This window comes from Lagopus leucura, unplaced genomic scaffold, assembly GCF_019238085.1.
Source record: "Lagopus leucura isolate 7727_CA_CO unplaced genomic scaffold, USGS_WTPT01 Super-Scaffold_100002, whole genome shotgun sequence".
NCBI classification, from domain to species: domain Eukaryota; kingdom Metazoa; phylum Chordata; class Aves; order Galliformes; family Phasianidae; genus Lagopus; species Lagopus leucura.
The window spans coordinates 35,214,855-35,229,464 of record NW_024962263.1 but is presented as its reverse complement, the minus strand read 5'-3'; the positions used below and the strand labels follow the sequence as shown (position 1 = coordinate 35,229,464).

Sequence of the window (14,610 nt, the reverse complement as noted above, 5' to 3'; positions counted from 1 at the left end):
AACCTTCCTGGGGATTTAACCATTTTGTCACTTACAAACATGTAACACTTTTATTGAGAAAAGCACTCCTACAGGTGGATTTCATCTTTCATCTCTTCTGGGCTTCTGAGAGCATTTGCCAGGATTGCTGAGCTGATTGCACAACTCCACTGATAGTGATTATGGTTTTTCTTACAGTTGCTTGTCCAGATACGGAAACTGATACTAGAAGCATCAGATTTTGATGTCACGGTCTTGTACTCATTACAAGCTGAAATTCATCACCTTCCAACCCAACTGCATACCACAATGTGATCTGCCAAAAGGTAGGTAGCATGGTCTGTGGCTTCAATTCTTTTTCTTAAAATTACAAAAGAAATTAAAAGAGCATTTTGTGTCCACACTTTTTCACCACAGAAAAAATACATATCAGTGCAGAGTCCCTAACTACTTCTACATCCTGATCCCATTTTTTACCACTTGGAAGCATTTTGTTCAGTTCATGTTTCTAGTTGAAAGGAAATAAAGCCTTCTTTCCTTCTTCCCCTGTCCCGAACAAGTGGTTTAGCACCTACTGCTGCCTTAAGCAATACATCTGAATGCTTTAGTGAAAGGGGTCCAGCAGACTCCCACTAGGCTTTAGGTAGGCTCTGTGTAGGAAAAACTGTGGCTACAGTAATGACCTGCTGTTCTGGGTTAGTCACCATTATGTCAACCCCAGAAGCGCAGAGGACAACAGGAAAATCCTTTGGGCCATGTTTTGCTTTGTTTCATATCACCGTAGTGCATGACTGTGGCTTGCAGATCTTTTTGAAAAGGATGCTATATCAGAAGGACAAAAATCTGCATTGAGGAAAAAGTTTTGCATGAAAATGTTGAGGAAAAGGGCCAAAATTATTTTTCCTAAAGATTATGAAATAAGCTTCAACTGAATTAGCTCTTGTAAACTGTGGGAACAGATAAGTGTATTTATATTATTGCAGAGTTGAAACACCTGCTGTTAACCAGGATGCAAAGAAGGAATAAACAATGACTTAATGTCATTCCTCTTTCACAGGGAGCCATAAATATTGGTAGAAAGTTGCTGAGTAAGGCATGAGTACAGCAAGAGGTAGAAATAAATCAAGAGGTAGTGCCACTTTTATAGGGAGAAAAGGATTCAGGAACCGACTGACCAGGCACAGAGATGGGGCTGAGATCAACTTAAAGGGAACAGAATTGTTGGATTAAGTGTCCATTTCCAGTACAGTCAAATGCTATTAGTGAACCTATATAAAAGGAATCATTTTTTATCTGGAGGAGTAGCAGCTCTGGAGATAACTGAAAGTGAGAAACTAAGCAGAAACCACCACAGCCCACGTTAACATCATAACCAGGATGCAGAGATGGAAAGGGAAAACAGCCAGGGCCCAACAGCAGGCAGGACATTCAGCAGCACCCACCTGACCCAGCCAAACCCTTGAGCCAGCTGGTTATGTTTTCACATCGGTGGTAAGGCAAAAGGAAAGCAGCTTTGTCAGAAAGGAGCACCTTCTGACCAATGGTTTACCGGGTTCGATTAACTTTGCAAGGTGCACAAGGTGCTGGAGAATCAGACTCTTAGATTATCCCTGTCTGCATTCATTGCTGAAGTTGTACCAAAGCCAGCCAGAGGGGCTGTGTAAGTGAATCTCACTCTCACAGCCCAGCCATGTACACGTAATCCTACTGTGTTCTATTGAGGGGTTTCTAAGGCACTGTTTGTGAGGACTGCTCTCAGTATCATGAAAGGAAGGAATGAAACTTAATGACCTGAGAAAGTGCATGGTGTGGGGGAAGGAGGTCCCTGTCAGGTAATGGTGCCTGAAACTAAGTCCCAAAGAGTTTGGAGAAAGCTGTCAAAGGCAGTTTCCCTTCCTAAATTCAGCTAAGGAGAAGGATCCTCTGAAAAAGTGACATTCCACCAGCGTTTTACTGCTACATTACATTTTACTATGGGTTTTAGTTTTTTGTTTCACTTACCCTTGTGACTAAGTGTCTGTTCCCTTGTGAAGGAGTTGCAAGAGCACAAAGGTAATCTAGCAATAACAGAATCACTGTACCTAGGGATAAAGGCACCCAATCCGTGTTAAGGCAGGATCATTGATAAAACCACACTCGCATCATTCCTGACTAACACTCACTCTGGCCTACAGTTAGAAATTGCTAGTTATGAAGATTAAAATTTTCCCAAATGATCTGTTCCACAGGTCCACTGTTTCTTACTTTTAGAGAGTCTCTAACATCTTATTTATTAGCTTAAGCTCATTTCTTGGCATATCCACCAAGAAAATTTGGGCAGAACAGTTCACTCCCACTCTTCTTATCATCCTCTTTCTTTTTCTGAAGAGTTACCATGCCCCTCTTCAGTCCCTTCTTCCACCGACTTCCCCCAATTTACTCAAACTTACCTCATACTCCAAGTCTTCACAAAGTGAAATGTACTTTTTTCCAATTTCCTATTCATCTTCTCTCTACATTAGATGCATCATGTGTTCCCAACCCTTTCACACCATTCTTTCCTTCAGTATTTTCTCCTCTATCATCTTCATTGTTTTGTGCTGGGCCTTGCTCTGGAGTTTGTGTGCCTTGTTTTGTTCTGCTTTCCTGCTTTTGTAAAGGATGACCTTATGATACTGTCTCCCAGGCTAGAGGAGAAGCACAGACTGAACACAGCTCATTAAAATAGGATCTCTGGAGTCCTAGTTCTGGATGAGTAGCACACTGCCTTCAGAACAGCCCCAGGCAAGACAGCTGACCTTGTCCTATATACTCTATAGGCTTTTCAGTACTTGAATGATTTTTTAAAATTACAGTTTATCAGAAGAAATAGTGGTGTTTGTTAGTTTTTAACTAATACCAGTTTGAAAATTTGAGCTACTTTTGGGTAGGTGTCAAGGTCTACTAAGCAGGTCTCGTTGTTCTGGTCATGGGCCATCACTTTGGAAACATAAGTGCAAGGGACCACTGCTGACCAGAAATAGAGAGGTTTGTGTAAAATTAGTGCTTTCACACTTCAGGAATGTGATAAGGCTGAGGGATATACAGATAAAAAAGATTAAGTGTTATGTGTCTCACATCCACAAAGCAGTTACTGTCAGTCTTAAGACTGAGGGACTGCTGTGAGCTGAGGGCCATCACAGGCTGTTGGTTTATTTTTGTTTGTGGGGTTTGTGAGGTCTTCATGCCACAAGCAACTCACAGATCTATTACCTAGTTCTGATACTAAATGCATACAATTTTTTTCGGAACCTGTTTGTCAGATTCTCCAGCCCCTGCTACAGAGTTGGAAAGGGATGGTTAATGATTTTAAAGAAATCTAGGAGCCTTCATTTCTGTAACTGTTTGCAATATCAGGAATTCTTCTGAAAATTTCCTTTTGTTTATAAAATTAATATTTAGTAAGAAACATCGATGTCTTGATATTGTTCAGTGCAAAGGACAGATTGTTGGCATTCCTGGGCAATTCTGCTATCTGGCAAAGTAGTGCTTCTTACCAAGTGCTCTGATGTTCAAGTGCCTGAGGGCTTGCTCACAAAGGAAGAGTCAGTGTCACTTTCTTCACTGCAGAATATAAGTGTCCAGATTGGGTACAGTCATTTTGCTCTAGTAAAACCCTAAGTAACTTCACATAATTTTTCCACAGAAAGTTAGCTATGGCACAAGTAATATAATACACCATTTGGAAACATCAGAATGGAGTGCTTTGTACATAAGCAGCTCTCCATGTGACAATGTTTCCCTGTTTGAGCTTGGTTTTTTATACTGAAGACTCAGTCTTTACTTCTAAAACCCTTATTCTACAATGAGAGAAAAACAAACATCTTGCATGTATTTATCCACATCCATCCCACCACCTTGTTAATGATTGATATTAGTTGTTCTGCACTTCCAGTTTTTGACTTCAAAGCACCATCTCATCCCTACAGAAATGCCTAATAACTTGGAGTGTGTACTCAGATGCTATCTGAGCAGGAATGCAAATGATGTGCTGAACATCGATGGAGAATACAGGAAAATAAAGAAGGAAATCAGGTAATGTAAAACAATTTCATATTTCAAGAGATATTAACAGGACATGCTGCACCTGCAGTCATGAATTTCATTTGCATAGCTGGAAAACTATGTGCTATGAATGTAATACAGTGGGTAGGAGGGATGGAGGAGAGACAGAAAACACAGGCTGCCTCACATACAGTATCTGTTAGCAGTGGTTGTGATGTGGCCTTTGCAGTTCTGCCTTCTGTATCTACTCCACCCTTTGCAGTTCTTGTTGGCTGACCCGAAGCAGATGGTATAATTCAATGAGAGATTTCGGAGTTCTCTGGTGCACAGTAGCATCCACATGTCCCAGCTCTGCACACTCCTGCACAGCCTTCTGCAACTGTGGCTGCAGTGGGAAGGAAACCAATGGTCCTCTGAGAGTTGGAGAAAACCAGCGACGGAATATTTTGTCACAAATGACCTGAGGAAAGAAAGAAGAGCAGATTGCTGTCTTGCAGGAGCTGTAACTAATGCCCTGTTGCTTCCCTGGGACTGTAGCCAAATGTCTCTATTCTTGTATCAGCTGAACCCATAATGTGTCTAGCCATTCAAAGGGGAGGATAAAGGAAAGGAACTTGTATAGAGGCTATCCTCTAGCTGAGGCATCCCCTTGTGCATAAGAAATGGTGAGGGTAGGAAAGGGAGAAACAGGCAAAGCACAGCCAAGCTGTGCTCCCCCAGCCTCTGTGCTTGAATTAGTATGTTGCAGCAGCACAAGTTGAGTGAATTACAAGACAGCTCATACCAGGGCCACTCGCCCTATGGACCCCCCTCTCTCCACTTCATCTGCATACTCCATTTTGTAGAGCAGAGAATCACAGCCATAGCCTTCCACTGCTTACACTGGACTTCACTATTAGTGGAGACAGTAATGATGAATTCCCCACTCTTCCTAATTCCTATCTGAGGAACTGGGCAAGCAGCAGCTATGTGGAAAGACAACAAATAAATGGTCTGCTTGCATGCCCCAGGATGTGATTTCTGAATGGGATTGGCACCTAATGTCTGTTTAAAAATGTGTCTACATGCACTGCACAGCATTCTAGTACATATACCATACATTTTATAATCAATATGATTTTAAAAGAAAGGCAAGCATAAAGCAGCTGTTTCTACTCACTTGCAAGTTGTTATTGGCTCTCTGTGCTGCACATCTTCTGATTTTCAGATTGCATTTTGAAAAGCAATCAAAAAAGTTACAATCTTCATCTCCTGTGCAGTTCTGCTCAAGGATGTCCCTCATTTTGGGTTCAAAAAAAGCCATATCCACATCGATGGCCACCACCTGTGGATCAAAACAAGCCATTAAAACAGGCAGAACACAGGCTGTGGGTAGGACTGAGCAAGCATTCTTTTGCTGCTTTCTCTGGGAAATGCTGTGCAGAGCGCACGGCAGAGAAGTGGGTTCTCAATGAAAGAGCTTTCTTTCGCTTAACTGAGCAGCAGTAGTCTTATGAATACCACATTTTAAACAAAAACAGCCAATGCTCAAGACAGCAGGAAAGAGAAAATTATCTGTGGACAGTATGCGTCCCTGGGGTCAGCTGGATTGATTTGCCTTAAACCAGAACTATCCAACTTGAAGACTGATTTACTTGTTTTTTGCAATTTATGCAGATGGCAGCTCAACCTTTTAATTATATGATGTCACAAGTCTACCCACAGGCCAGATGGTATCATTTTGCAATTTGCCTTTCCAGACTAAGCCTGTGACTTTACCATTGCAGAGAGGAGCACTATGATGCACAGAAGTACCCACAAGTGGCATGGCTTCTCCAGACCTCCCATTGCATTTGGTGGGTTTGTACCGCTTTATACCTGTTCAGCTGTAGAAACAGATACCTGCAGTTGCTTAAAGCTGGGGAAATTGGGACTGTTAGTTACAACTTTAGTCATTTATTGTGCTGCTGCTGGGATAGATTTGAAACCATTCCGGGACTGAGTGGCTGGAGTCTCAATTTCTGTCAGTATCACTCCACGCACGGATACTTCACTTCAAAAGACAGAAATCAGCAAGGGAAGGAGGGGAAACAATTAGGTGATGGCAGCTGCCTGACTGTAGACTGACTGTGGGTGAACACAGTGAAAGCAGTCTCCCTATGGTGCTATGAACGCAGCCATCAGCATAACTTCAAAGCCATGCTTAGCACTTAGCACTTGGAACCTTCACTCAGAGAGGGTTGTAGGGGTTGAAATAATTTTGCAGGTAGGGAAACATCTGGGACTTGGGCAAAGCAGAATTACATGGGCACAAAGGATAATCTCATTTTTAAGATTCATCCTCCTAAGTAACATGTGATTGCTGGAGCACCAGCTGGATCATCTCCAGGAACTAAAGATATCTGTCCTGGTAGAGGGCCAAGCAAACCTTGCACAGGCAAAAGAGCAAGGTCTAATCTTCATGTTATGCTTTTATTTATTTATTTATTTATTTTCCTTTTTCTTTCCCCAGGGAAAATCTTAATGTGATGAGGCATAGCTTAAAAACTCGAGTATTTTTAAGCTTTTTGGAGAGCTTGATAGTCATGATGTAGCCTAGGGAGATTCACGTTTCAACAGGCTGGTTGTTTTTTATCTTCCTAAGCTTTTTGCACTTCTGATGTTCACTTCTTCGGAGTTTCTTGTATGTGGCCAAGATGCATTTCGTGCAAGAACAGGGCAAAAGGGCACCAAAAGTTGTGCAGAATTTCCCCAGTCTTTTGGTCCTGTACGAACTTCCTTGTGGCTCTCTGCCAACTGTGCATCTTTGACAATCTTGTCATTTGTCATTTCTGCTAGGAAAAAGAGCCATCAGGATGACTTACCAAGGCAGTGATCTCTATCCTCCTGTACTGCAGGAACAGCACACAAAGTCTGGAATGAGGACTGGAGAGCTCTCCCCAACATTTGAAAATAATTCTCAAAGCTATTGCATGCCAGGCATTTCTTTGAGCATTAGCAGTCTCATTACTGAGATAAGTAATAATAGTACTATTATGGAATTTTATTATTATCCTATACAGAGTACAGAAGCAAGCAAGTAAAAAATTGCTTCAAACAGACAGGAAGGACTAAAGAGAAGCTGCCTTTTTTGTGTCCCAATTCTGGCAATTGACAACACAGCCCAGAATTTCTACTTCTCATTCTCCTCTCACAGTCACTCAGCAGAAGCTATCTCTGTTTTCCTTCTCAGCTTCCTGGCTGTATGTATCTCTTGCCTCAGCCAAGTGGGGTGTAAGTAATGTGCAACGGGGAGAACCGTGTGTGAGCAACAGCTTACTTTGTTGTTTCTGTTGCTGTTGTAATTTATCCTCCTAGAAAATGCTACCTGAGAATGCTTTACTGTATCAGAAGGTGATTGCTGTCTCTTCTGACCCTAGAACTCATGGTAGAATCCTGGAGAACTGAGCTTCACCAGAAGGACTTGTAATGGAAATCACATCAAATATTCTCTCCCTTCTTCTAATTGAAATCTCATTTTCTCTTAACAGGTAGTAAAACAGATGCTCTAGCGTGTGTTCACATGCAGCTACATCCTGGCATAACTGAAAAAGATAGGTAAAGCCTGCTTTGAAGAACTTCTGTCCTATTCCATTCTGCTTAAGTATTGGCATGCTTTTCTCAGTTTCTTGCCATAGTTACCCACCCATTCCCTGTTCAGCTGCTGTACTGCACCTGAATAAACAATGTAAGCGAAGGGAAGGTGAAGGGGAATCACTCTAATTGCTCTTAATGACTATAAGTTTAGGTTATGTTTCTCAAGTGCTCTGAAGACTTGAGTGTTTGTGAGTTCTGATAACAACCTACAAGTTCCTGAGAACCCTGTATATTCACTCAAAGTGCAGAAACTCCATCAATGTCACCACAAATTGCAAGTCTGGTTCAAACACTACACAGGGGCTCCAATCCATACATGCAGTTCCCACTGAAATCAGCAGAATTCCCATCTGCAGAATGAATGCAAGATATTTTCAACAACATGATGGTGTGCTATATCACCACTTAGAAAAATGTACAGCTATTCACCTTTGAGTTATAGTCGTATAATAAAAAACCAAACAGTAACAGTACCAAGGGTTTTCATGTCACCATCCTGGAATCATTTCCATATTGGATAGGCTGAAGACTAAAGCAGAAAGATGCATATGTTTGTATGCAGGGAGTTCCCTTGTGTCAGACCAGAAGATTCAGCCTTAGTGTTCCTTTCAGCATCGCTACCAGAGATAATTACCATGACTCAAGTTACAGCTTCATTAAAAGCTTCCCAGATCTCCAGGAGGCATCCATCATCACATCCAAAGGATACGACCCTGTCAGTGTCAATATGTTTGAGCAGGTGAAACAAATCAGAACTGAATAAATAGTCCTGAAAACAATCAGCAGGATCTAGTGCTCTGAAGTAGCTGCACGAATTACAAAGAGGAAAAGCAGTGAAGAAGTTCCCATGTCACTTTTAAATGTTTGTTTTGCAAAAACTTGGCGGGAAAATGCATGAGAAGGGAACTGTCATTTTTTACGCTGCCACTTTCAGATTAAAATTTAACCTCAAATATCCACAACTCAGCCCCAAAGCCCCAGCTTACCGTAAGATCATGCCTGATAGCAAAGTTTTCTGGCTTGATGTCACACAGGTGTAGGCGATGAGAGAAATCATTATCAAAATGTTGCACCATATCCAGAAAGCTGAGTGCAATGTCAATGATGGCTCTCACTCTGCTTTTGCGGCCAGCAAGGGAGGGACCTGCTATGTTTTCCAAGGGAAAAAGAGTTTTGTGCCAGGCATGTCCAGCTGTAAGATACTCCACGGCATAGAAATGTCCACAAGAGCCAATAATTCGTAGCACATGTTTGCTGAAGTCCTGCAGCAAACTGAAGAAAATATATTCTTCCTGCTGGATCAAGGACCACATGCTGGCCACCTGCGCTTTCCAATGTGGTCCCTTCCTCCTTGTCCACAGGGGCCCTGTGCTATTGTTAGACAGTTCTAGCCCCAGAACATTTTTTACCTCCAAGGCTACCATCAGCAGAATCTCTGTTTCAGGAATATCCTGTGTTTCCACCTCGTCCAGCATACTGAGATGCTGGTAGCTGGAGAAGATTTCCTTTTTGGATTTCAGGATGATGGGCTGGCCTCTCCAATCAGCCTGGATGACCTTCTTACCTCTGTCATAGTAAAGGCAGTGTTTGTACACCAGCTTCTGCGCCACACACAGGTCTTCGCAGAGGTCGCCAGTCAGGGCTCCACTGCTGTAGTCAAGGCACTGGATTGAAAAAGAAGGAATATTCATATTCATAATCCTATGGACCACTTAGGAGAACATCAGAAAATCAGTGAAGGTTCTAAGGCTCTAAGCTCGAGCAGACCATAGTAGTTGTGAAGCACGATCCTTCTACATCTGTTGGGTGATTCGTTGGCTTTTCAGAAGGCTCTAGAGACTTCTGTTACTGTGGGGAGTCTTACATCAAAACAGAGACTTGGGGAGTGGTAAAAGGGCAGGCTTTTTTTTCAGGTTACTTCTTAAGTTTTCACCACATGGGAGTTCAGTGGGACAAACTTTCAACATATTTAGGTGTGTTACATGAGATTCTGGGTCGTAAAAATTTAAGATATAATAGATGACTTCCAGTGTAACTCAGGACTCCTCTGGAAGGCTCAGCACAGTGTAACGTAGACATCTCCACTTAAGCCATACAGGGGGCTTGGCTGGGTTGCTGGGACCCTCAGCAGTGTCACCTCTGCATTCAATGTGCCCTGAATGAAGCGTTAAGAACCTCCTTCTGCACTGCTTCAAAACAAAGAGGTTGCACTCCAAACCTCTTTTTAAATATGTACATGTTGTTGAACAAAATGACTTGCCCAGTTTTCGTATGTACTTATCACCGTCCCTGTGATATTTTTATATGAACTGCATAGCTACTTTCTTAAAAATTAGAGGAAAGCAGTCCACTGTAACCTGGGAACTGCTGTTTGATATTTAAGTGGTCACTGCAAATCTGTACAAGAATTGCAAGGTTTCCCTCACCAATCCTTCCCTAAACTCATAATTGTTTCCATGCTGTCACTTCCCAAAGTGTAGGCCGTTCCTATATTCCTGTGGGCATTCAGAAACGCAGCTGCAGGGACTGCTTTGGGCAAAGCAGTGGAGGGAATGATCAGCAGTCTCTGGTGGATGGGGAATGGACTGTGGTGGCGAAGAAAGCCAAACAGCTGGGAGGTGGCTTGACAGTGTCAGCCTTCTTCATTGCTTTCTGGCATTTAAACTTCCATTGAAACAAGCTGGCAGCTCCTGCTGCACGTAACAATGCTCGCCAGAACGCTGCCTGACCCCCTGCCTCATTTGTAACTTGCCGTTACATAAACAGGAAACATGAGCATAAAATTTAAGCAATGTATTTTCTCAGAGTAGCCTCTGAGGTGTTACACCAAGGGAATGCATTCTGATGCCAGGCAACAGCCTATGTTAAAAATCACACTGGAGAGTGGGTGCAGGATTATGTCTGAAATCCAGGAATGATGCAGGAAATGGTGCTAAATTGGCTAACACAGCTCACTGGGTACAGCTCAGACAGGCACGGAGTATACACTGCAATGTTCTCGCAGCCCAAAAGAGAACATCCAGTGCCAGCAAGGGCAGCCATGTAAGTGAACTCCTTCAGTCCAGGGTGAGGTACCTCTGAGAAACTCACACATTGGCATCCATAGGATGGTCTCCCTGGCAGACTCCTTGGGCTGTCAGAGCACACAGATCAATGACGTTTGTGAAAACGTGCTTCTATGAATGCAATACAAGTTTATTTTCCCTTTTTAAGTAGGAAATATGTTTTGTTTTGGAGCTTAAACATAATTACATTTAAAATCATTGCTCTACTGTTGAGAAAACTATAACCTAATTCTTGTTTTGCCAGAATTGAGAATGGAGGACTCAATCCTGTAATTGGGTCCACATGAGTGAACCCCTGCCCTTGTGGACATTTTTATTGTGCCACGTTAACTCTTAGGGGGCCAAATGCACATACATCTCATGTCCAGTAGATCACAAGCACAGGAGACCTGCAGTCAAATGTGAACATGCAGCTTGTTTCCTTGTGTTGCCATCATATCATATGTAACAGCAATAATAAGAAAAAGCAGTTTGGAAAAATAGCCTCACATTTCCCAGACATAGGAGCTGAGTCATTTTTAAACACGGCTGCAGTTCAGGACTTGTCTGCTGTTCCATTTGAACCAGTATCTGACAAACAGTCTGAGTCTTCTTATACTGAAACTGTGCAATGTTTGCAAAGAGAAATTAGGCAAGGAATTCCTACTCTTATAATGATCAAGCACAGATCAGCCTTCAAGTATCATCCTCTATTGATAACCAATACAAGCAAGAACTTCAAAAAGGCTTCCTCAAATAATGAAAAGCAACTGAGCATTCTGAACAATTTTCAAAGTGTCTACTCACAGAATGTAGCAAGTAGTTCAGTTTAAAGTCACACAGTGACTTTAAAAATGTCCCCATTTTCTGGACATTATAACCTCAAAGGTCAGCAAAGACTGACCTCAACTTCACGTTCTCAGTACTTCAGCCCAGTTATTCCAGCTCGGTGTTTTATGCTTTGCCATATGCATAATGCTTTAAGATTAGTTCTTCAACTGCCTCACTGTAATCACTGTGTTTTCAGCCCTTGGATCATTTTTGTGTTTTAACTCCCACTCCATTTTTTCTTTCCAGTCTTCCCCCATCCATCTTAGCAGCACCAACATCAAAACTGAATGCTATGGTTTAGCATTGCAAAGGTAACTGCCCTTCCCTATTTCTCACTTTAGGACATATACAGAGCTCCTATCACCCTTTTTGGCATAGTCTGCACTGATAGCTCATACTGAAGCAATTAATTGATCCTCACATCCTTTTCCAAAGTTATGCAGTTACACAGGGCAATCTTCTATCCTGGTGGCATTGCTTCCCGGCGTATTAGCATGTATTAAAGTCATTTTTGTGGACTGAAAACTTTTAGACAGGTAATTCAGATTAAAGATGGCCTCTGTTATTTACCAGCTCAGGAATCTTTTCCCTAACTGCAACTTTCACCATACAAGAATTTACTTTACAATGACTACTGACAAAAAGGAGAACTAGAATCCAAAGAACTCTAGGAATGGTCCTTGGTCCTCCACACTGACATCTCTGTCTTAATGGCTGAACTCAGAGATCTGTTGAGATAGTTTAAATCTTCCTAACGGGCGCCCTTTGAACGCCACTAAGTATCAAACTTTTAAACCCCAAATATGGAAGTGATACTAAGCAAAAAGCCATATAGAAAAGCAGCTTTACAACACAAGAATGCAAATAGAAGCGGGGCTTGGACTCTGTCATCTGTTTCTATTTAATTTGGCTGCATAATTTTTCATAACCTCAGTACAACAAGATAAGCTAAGAAAGCTGGGTTTAATTTCAGGTAGAAGTTTAAATTAATGTAAATCTTACCTAGAGTTTACATTAATTTATATAATTTACTGTACCACCATCACTTGGTGTATATATATGAGGCTTGAGTTCTGTCTTCTTATCATGTACTTCTATATAAATGCAATACTCATCAAGCTTTGGGAGGCATCAAACTCCTCCAGAGAAAAAGAAAATTGATCACTGTACGATTGAGTTTGTTCAGTATAAGCAAAACTGGGACTGGTTCTAAGAAAGAGGAAGCAGTCTTATGAAGAGCTTAAGTTCACCTCTGCAAAATGCACAGGTCTTCCTGGGCCATCCCAGAACAACACACATCCACATGATGGTACACTGTACTCAGAAGACGGACATCAGTCCTTAGAAATACCACTTACAAGGGCAAATGCTGATGCAATTTTTCACCCACTTGTTTAAAATAGCTCATATTCTGATCTCCTACTGAAAATGGTACAGATGACAGGCAATGTAGTTTCCCTTGGAAGTCAGTTTTAAGAGGTGTGATACCACAGCTACCAGACTGTTTTGCCAACCAACTGCACATCCAACAATTGTGGGACTCACAGTGATCGGGAGGTGTATAAAGACTGGGCTGATGGTGATGCTGAGCTCATTTTCTAACTATTCCACTAGAAGGATAATCCCTTTCTAATGCTATTTGGGAAGACTGGGTTGCACACCTTGAGATCACAGATGAATACAGCATTGTCAGCCACTGTTCCTCCTCTATTGCACAGACGTCAGGGCATTTTATGAGCAATACTTGCTTGCTTGCTGCAGACTATTTCATTTCCATCTGCATTCCTCCTTTCCCTTTCCTTTCCCCTTCCCTTCTCCTTCTCTTTCCCTTCCCTTTCCATCCTCCTTCCCTTCCTCCTTCTCTTTCCTTTCTCTTCCTTTTCTCCTTCCCTTTTTCTTCCCTTTCCCCTTCTGCTTCCCTTTAACCAACGACACTACAAATACGTTAAGAAACAACCTCAAAGCCTTAACCCATGCTGCTCCTCTTTTCCAAGTGCTTCCTACACAGACGTAAAATCTGCTCTAATTTCTTTCTTTTTCAGGTCTCTCGATGCTAACGAATGTTCACAAATCCTTCCATGAATCCCGAGGCACCGCGTCTGAGATGTGCCAGACGTGAGGCAGACAGCTCGTGCTGCGCACCGCTCCCTAATAGCCGCTTTCTGTACGAGCACCTTCCCGACCGAAGCACTCCGGGGCGGGCTGCCCGCTCCCGAGCGGCTCCGGCAGCGCACCCACTCTCGGTGCTGCGGGAGCCTCCCGTCCGCAGAAGCCGACGGCGCAGCCCCCGTCGGGGCGCACGTACCAGCCTGGCCAGGATGCGGTGGCCGTCCTCATCCGTGCAGCGCTCGGAGAAGACGCTCCCGTGGAGGAGAAAGAGCAGGGCGCTCAGCACCACCCAGCCGGCGGCCCAGGCGAGGAGGAACGCGAGGGTGCACCGGCGCCAGCCCGCGAGCCGCAGCCTCCTCCAGCCCGGGATGCCCCTCATCTCCGCCACCGGGCCGGGCCGCTCCAACCCCGAGCGCGCCCTCTCCCCGCTCCGTGCCGGCGTCCATCGCCCGGAGCCCCCCGCCCCACCCCGCCGCCTCCCCGCGGCCGCCGCCCCCGCCCCGGGCCGGTGCCGTCCCCGCGGAGCCCGGAGCTCTCCTTTTGAATTGAAGCCACGTAGTTCCGCCTTCTTTTGTCTGCTCTCCCTGTGCCAAGTGGCCCCTGCCACCGCGGATGGAGCTGCTCGGCGGCTTCCCCCCCCCTCCGCCTCCCCCTTCCCCTCCAAGTTTCGCACCCGGGAATAAAAGGGGTTTTGAAAGCGGGCGGGGGCTGCTGTGGGAACTTCTCATCCCGGCGGCTGCCTGACACTCTGAAAAGGGCAGTCCGGAGATGGACGGCTCTTGGAGAGTGCTCCCGTTAAATAAGAGGAGAAAAAAAAAAAAAGAAAAGAATGGGAAAAAAAAAAAAAAAGTTGTTTATTCTGCAGTAACTTCGTCCAGTTTTATTCTGCCAGCGATGGTTGCCCGTTTACTAACGCTACCCCTATGATGGGCTGCCCCTTGGGCTGCTCACAGCAGCTCCTGCTGCTCTGCTGCCCCATCCCGTGCCGCCGAGGAGCTCTGCACTGCTG

General features: G+C 43.7%; 1 protein-coding gene across 2 annotated transcripts; it reads right to left on the bottom strand.

Annotated features, from left to right (window-relative positions):
- Nucleotides 1-2,018: 2,018 nt before the first annotated feature.
- DIPK1C (divergent protein kinase domain 1C) lies at nucleotides 2,019-13,980 on the bottom strand. Of its 2 annotated transcripts, XR_006178481.1 has the most exons (5): nucleotides 13,798-13,980; nucleotides 8,604-9,281; nucleotides 5,162-5,326; nucleotides 4,194-4,462; nucleotides 2,019-2,060 (listed from the first exon to the last, which is right to left on the bottom strand). XR_006178481.1 is itself a non-coding variant. In XM_042869292.1 (4 exons), the coding sequence occupies exons 1-4, from the start codon at nucleotides 13,978-13,980 to the stop codon at nucleotides 4,247-4,249; spliced, it is 1,242 nt and encodes a 413-aa protein (XP_042725226.1). In that variant the 3' UTR covers nucleotides 3,464-4,246. The 2 variants fall into 2 exon arrangements, 1 of the variants encoding a protein (XP_042725226.1); XM_042869292.1 differs by lacking the exon at nucleotides 2,019-2,060 and having other exon boundaries at nucleotides 3,464-4,462.
- Nucleotides 13,981-14,610: the final 630 nt, after the last annotated feature.

What these genes read in the sequence shown, in the direction of transcription:
- DIPK1C (XM_042869292.1), bottom strand. Translation starts at nt 13,980, where the DNA reads ATGAGGGGCATCCCGGGCTGGAGGAGGCTGCGGCTCGCGGGCTGGCGC. An exon ending in ACCGCATCCTGGCCAGGCTG is followed by an intron (nt 9,282 to 13,797) that starts GTACGTGCGCCC and finishes TTTTCAATCCAG; the next exon opens with TGCCTTGACTACAGCAGTGG. An exon ending in CTATCAGGCATGATCTTACG is followed by an intron (nt 5,327 to 8,603) that starts GTAAGCTGGGGC and finishes TTTGATCCACAG; the next exon opens with GTGGTGGCCATCGATGTGGA.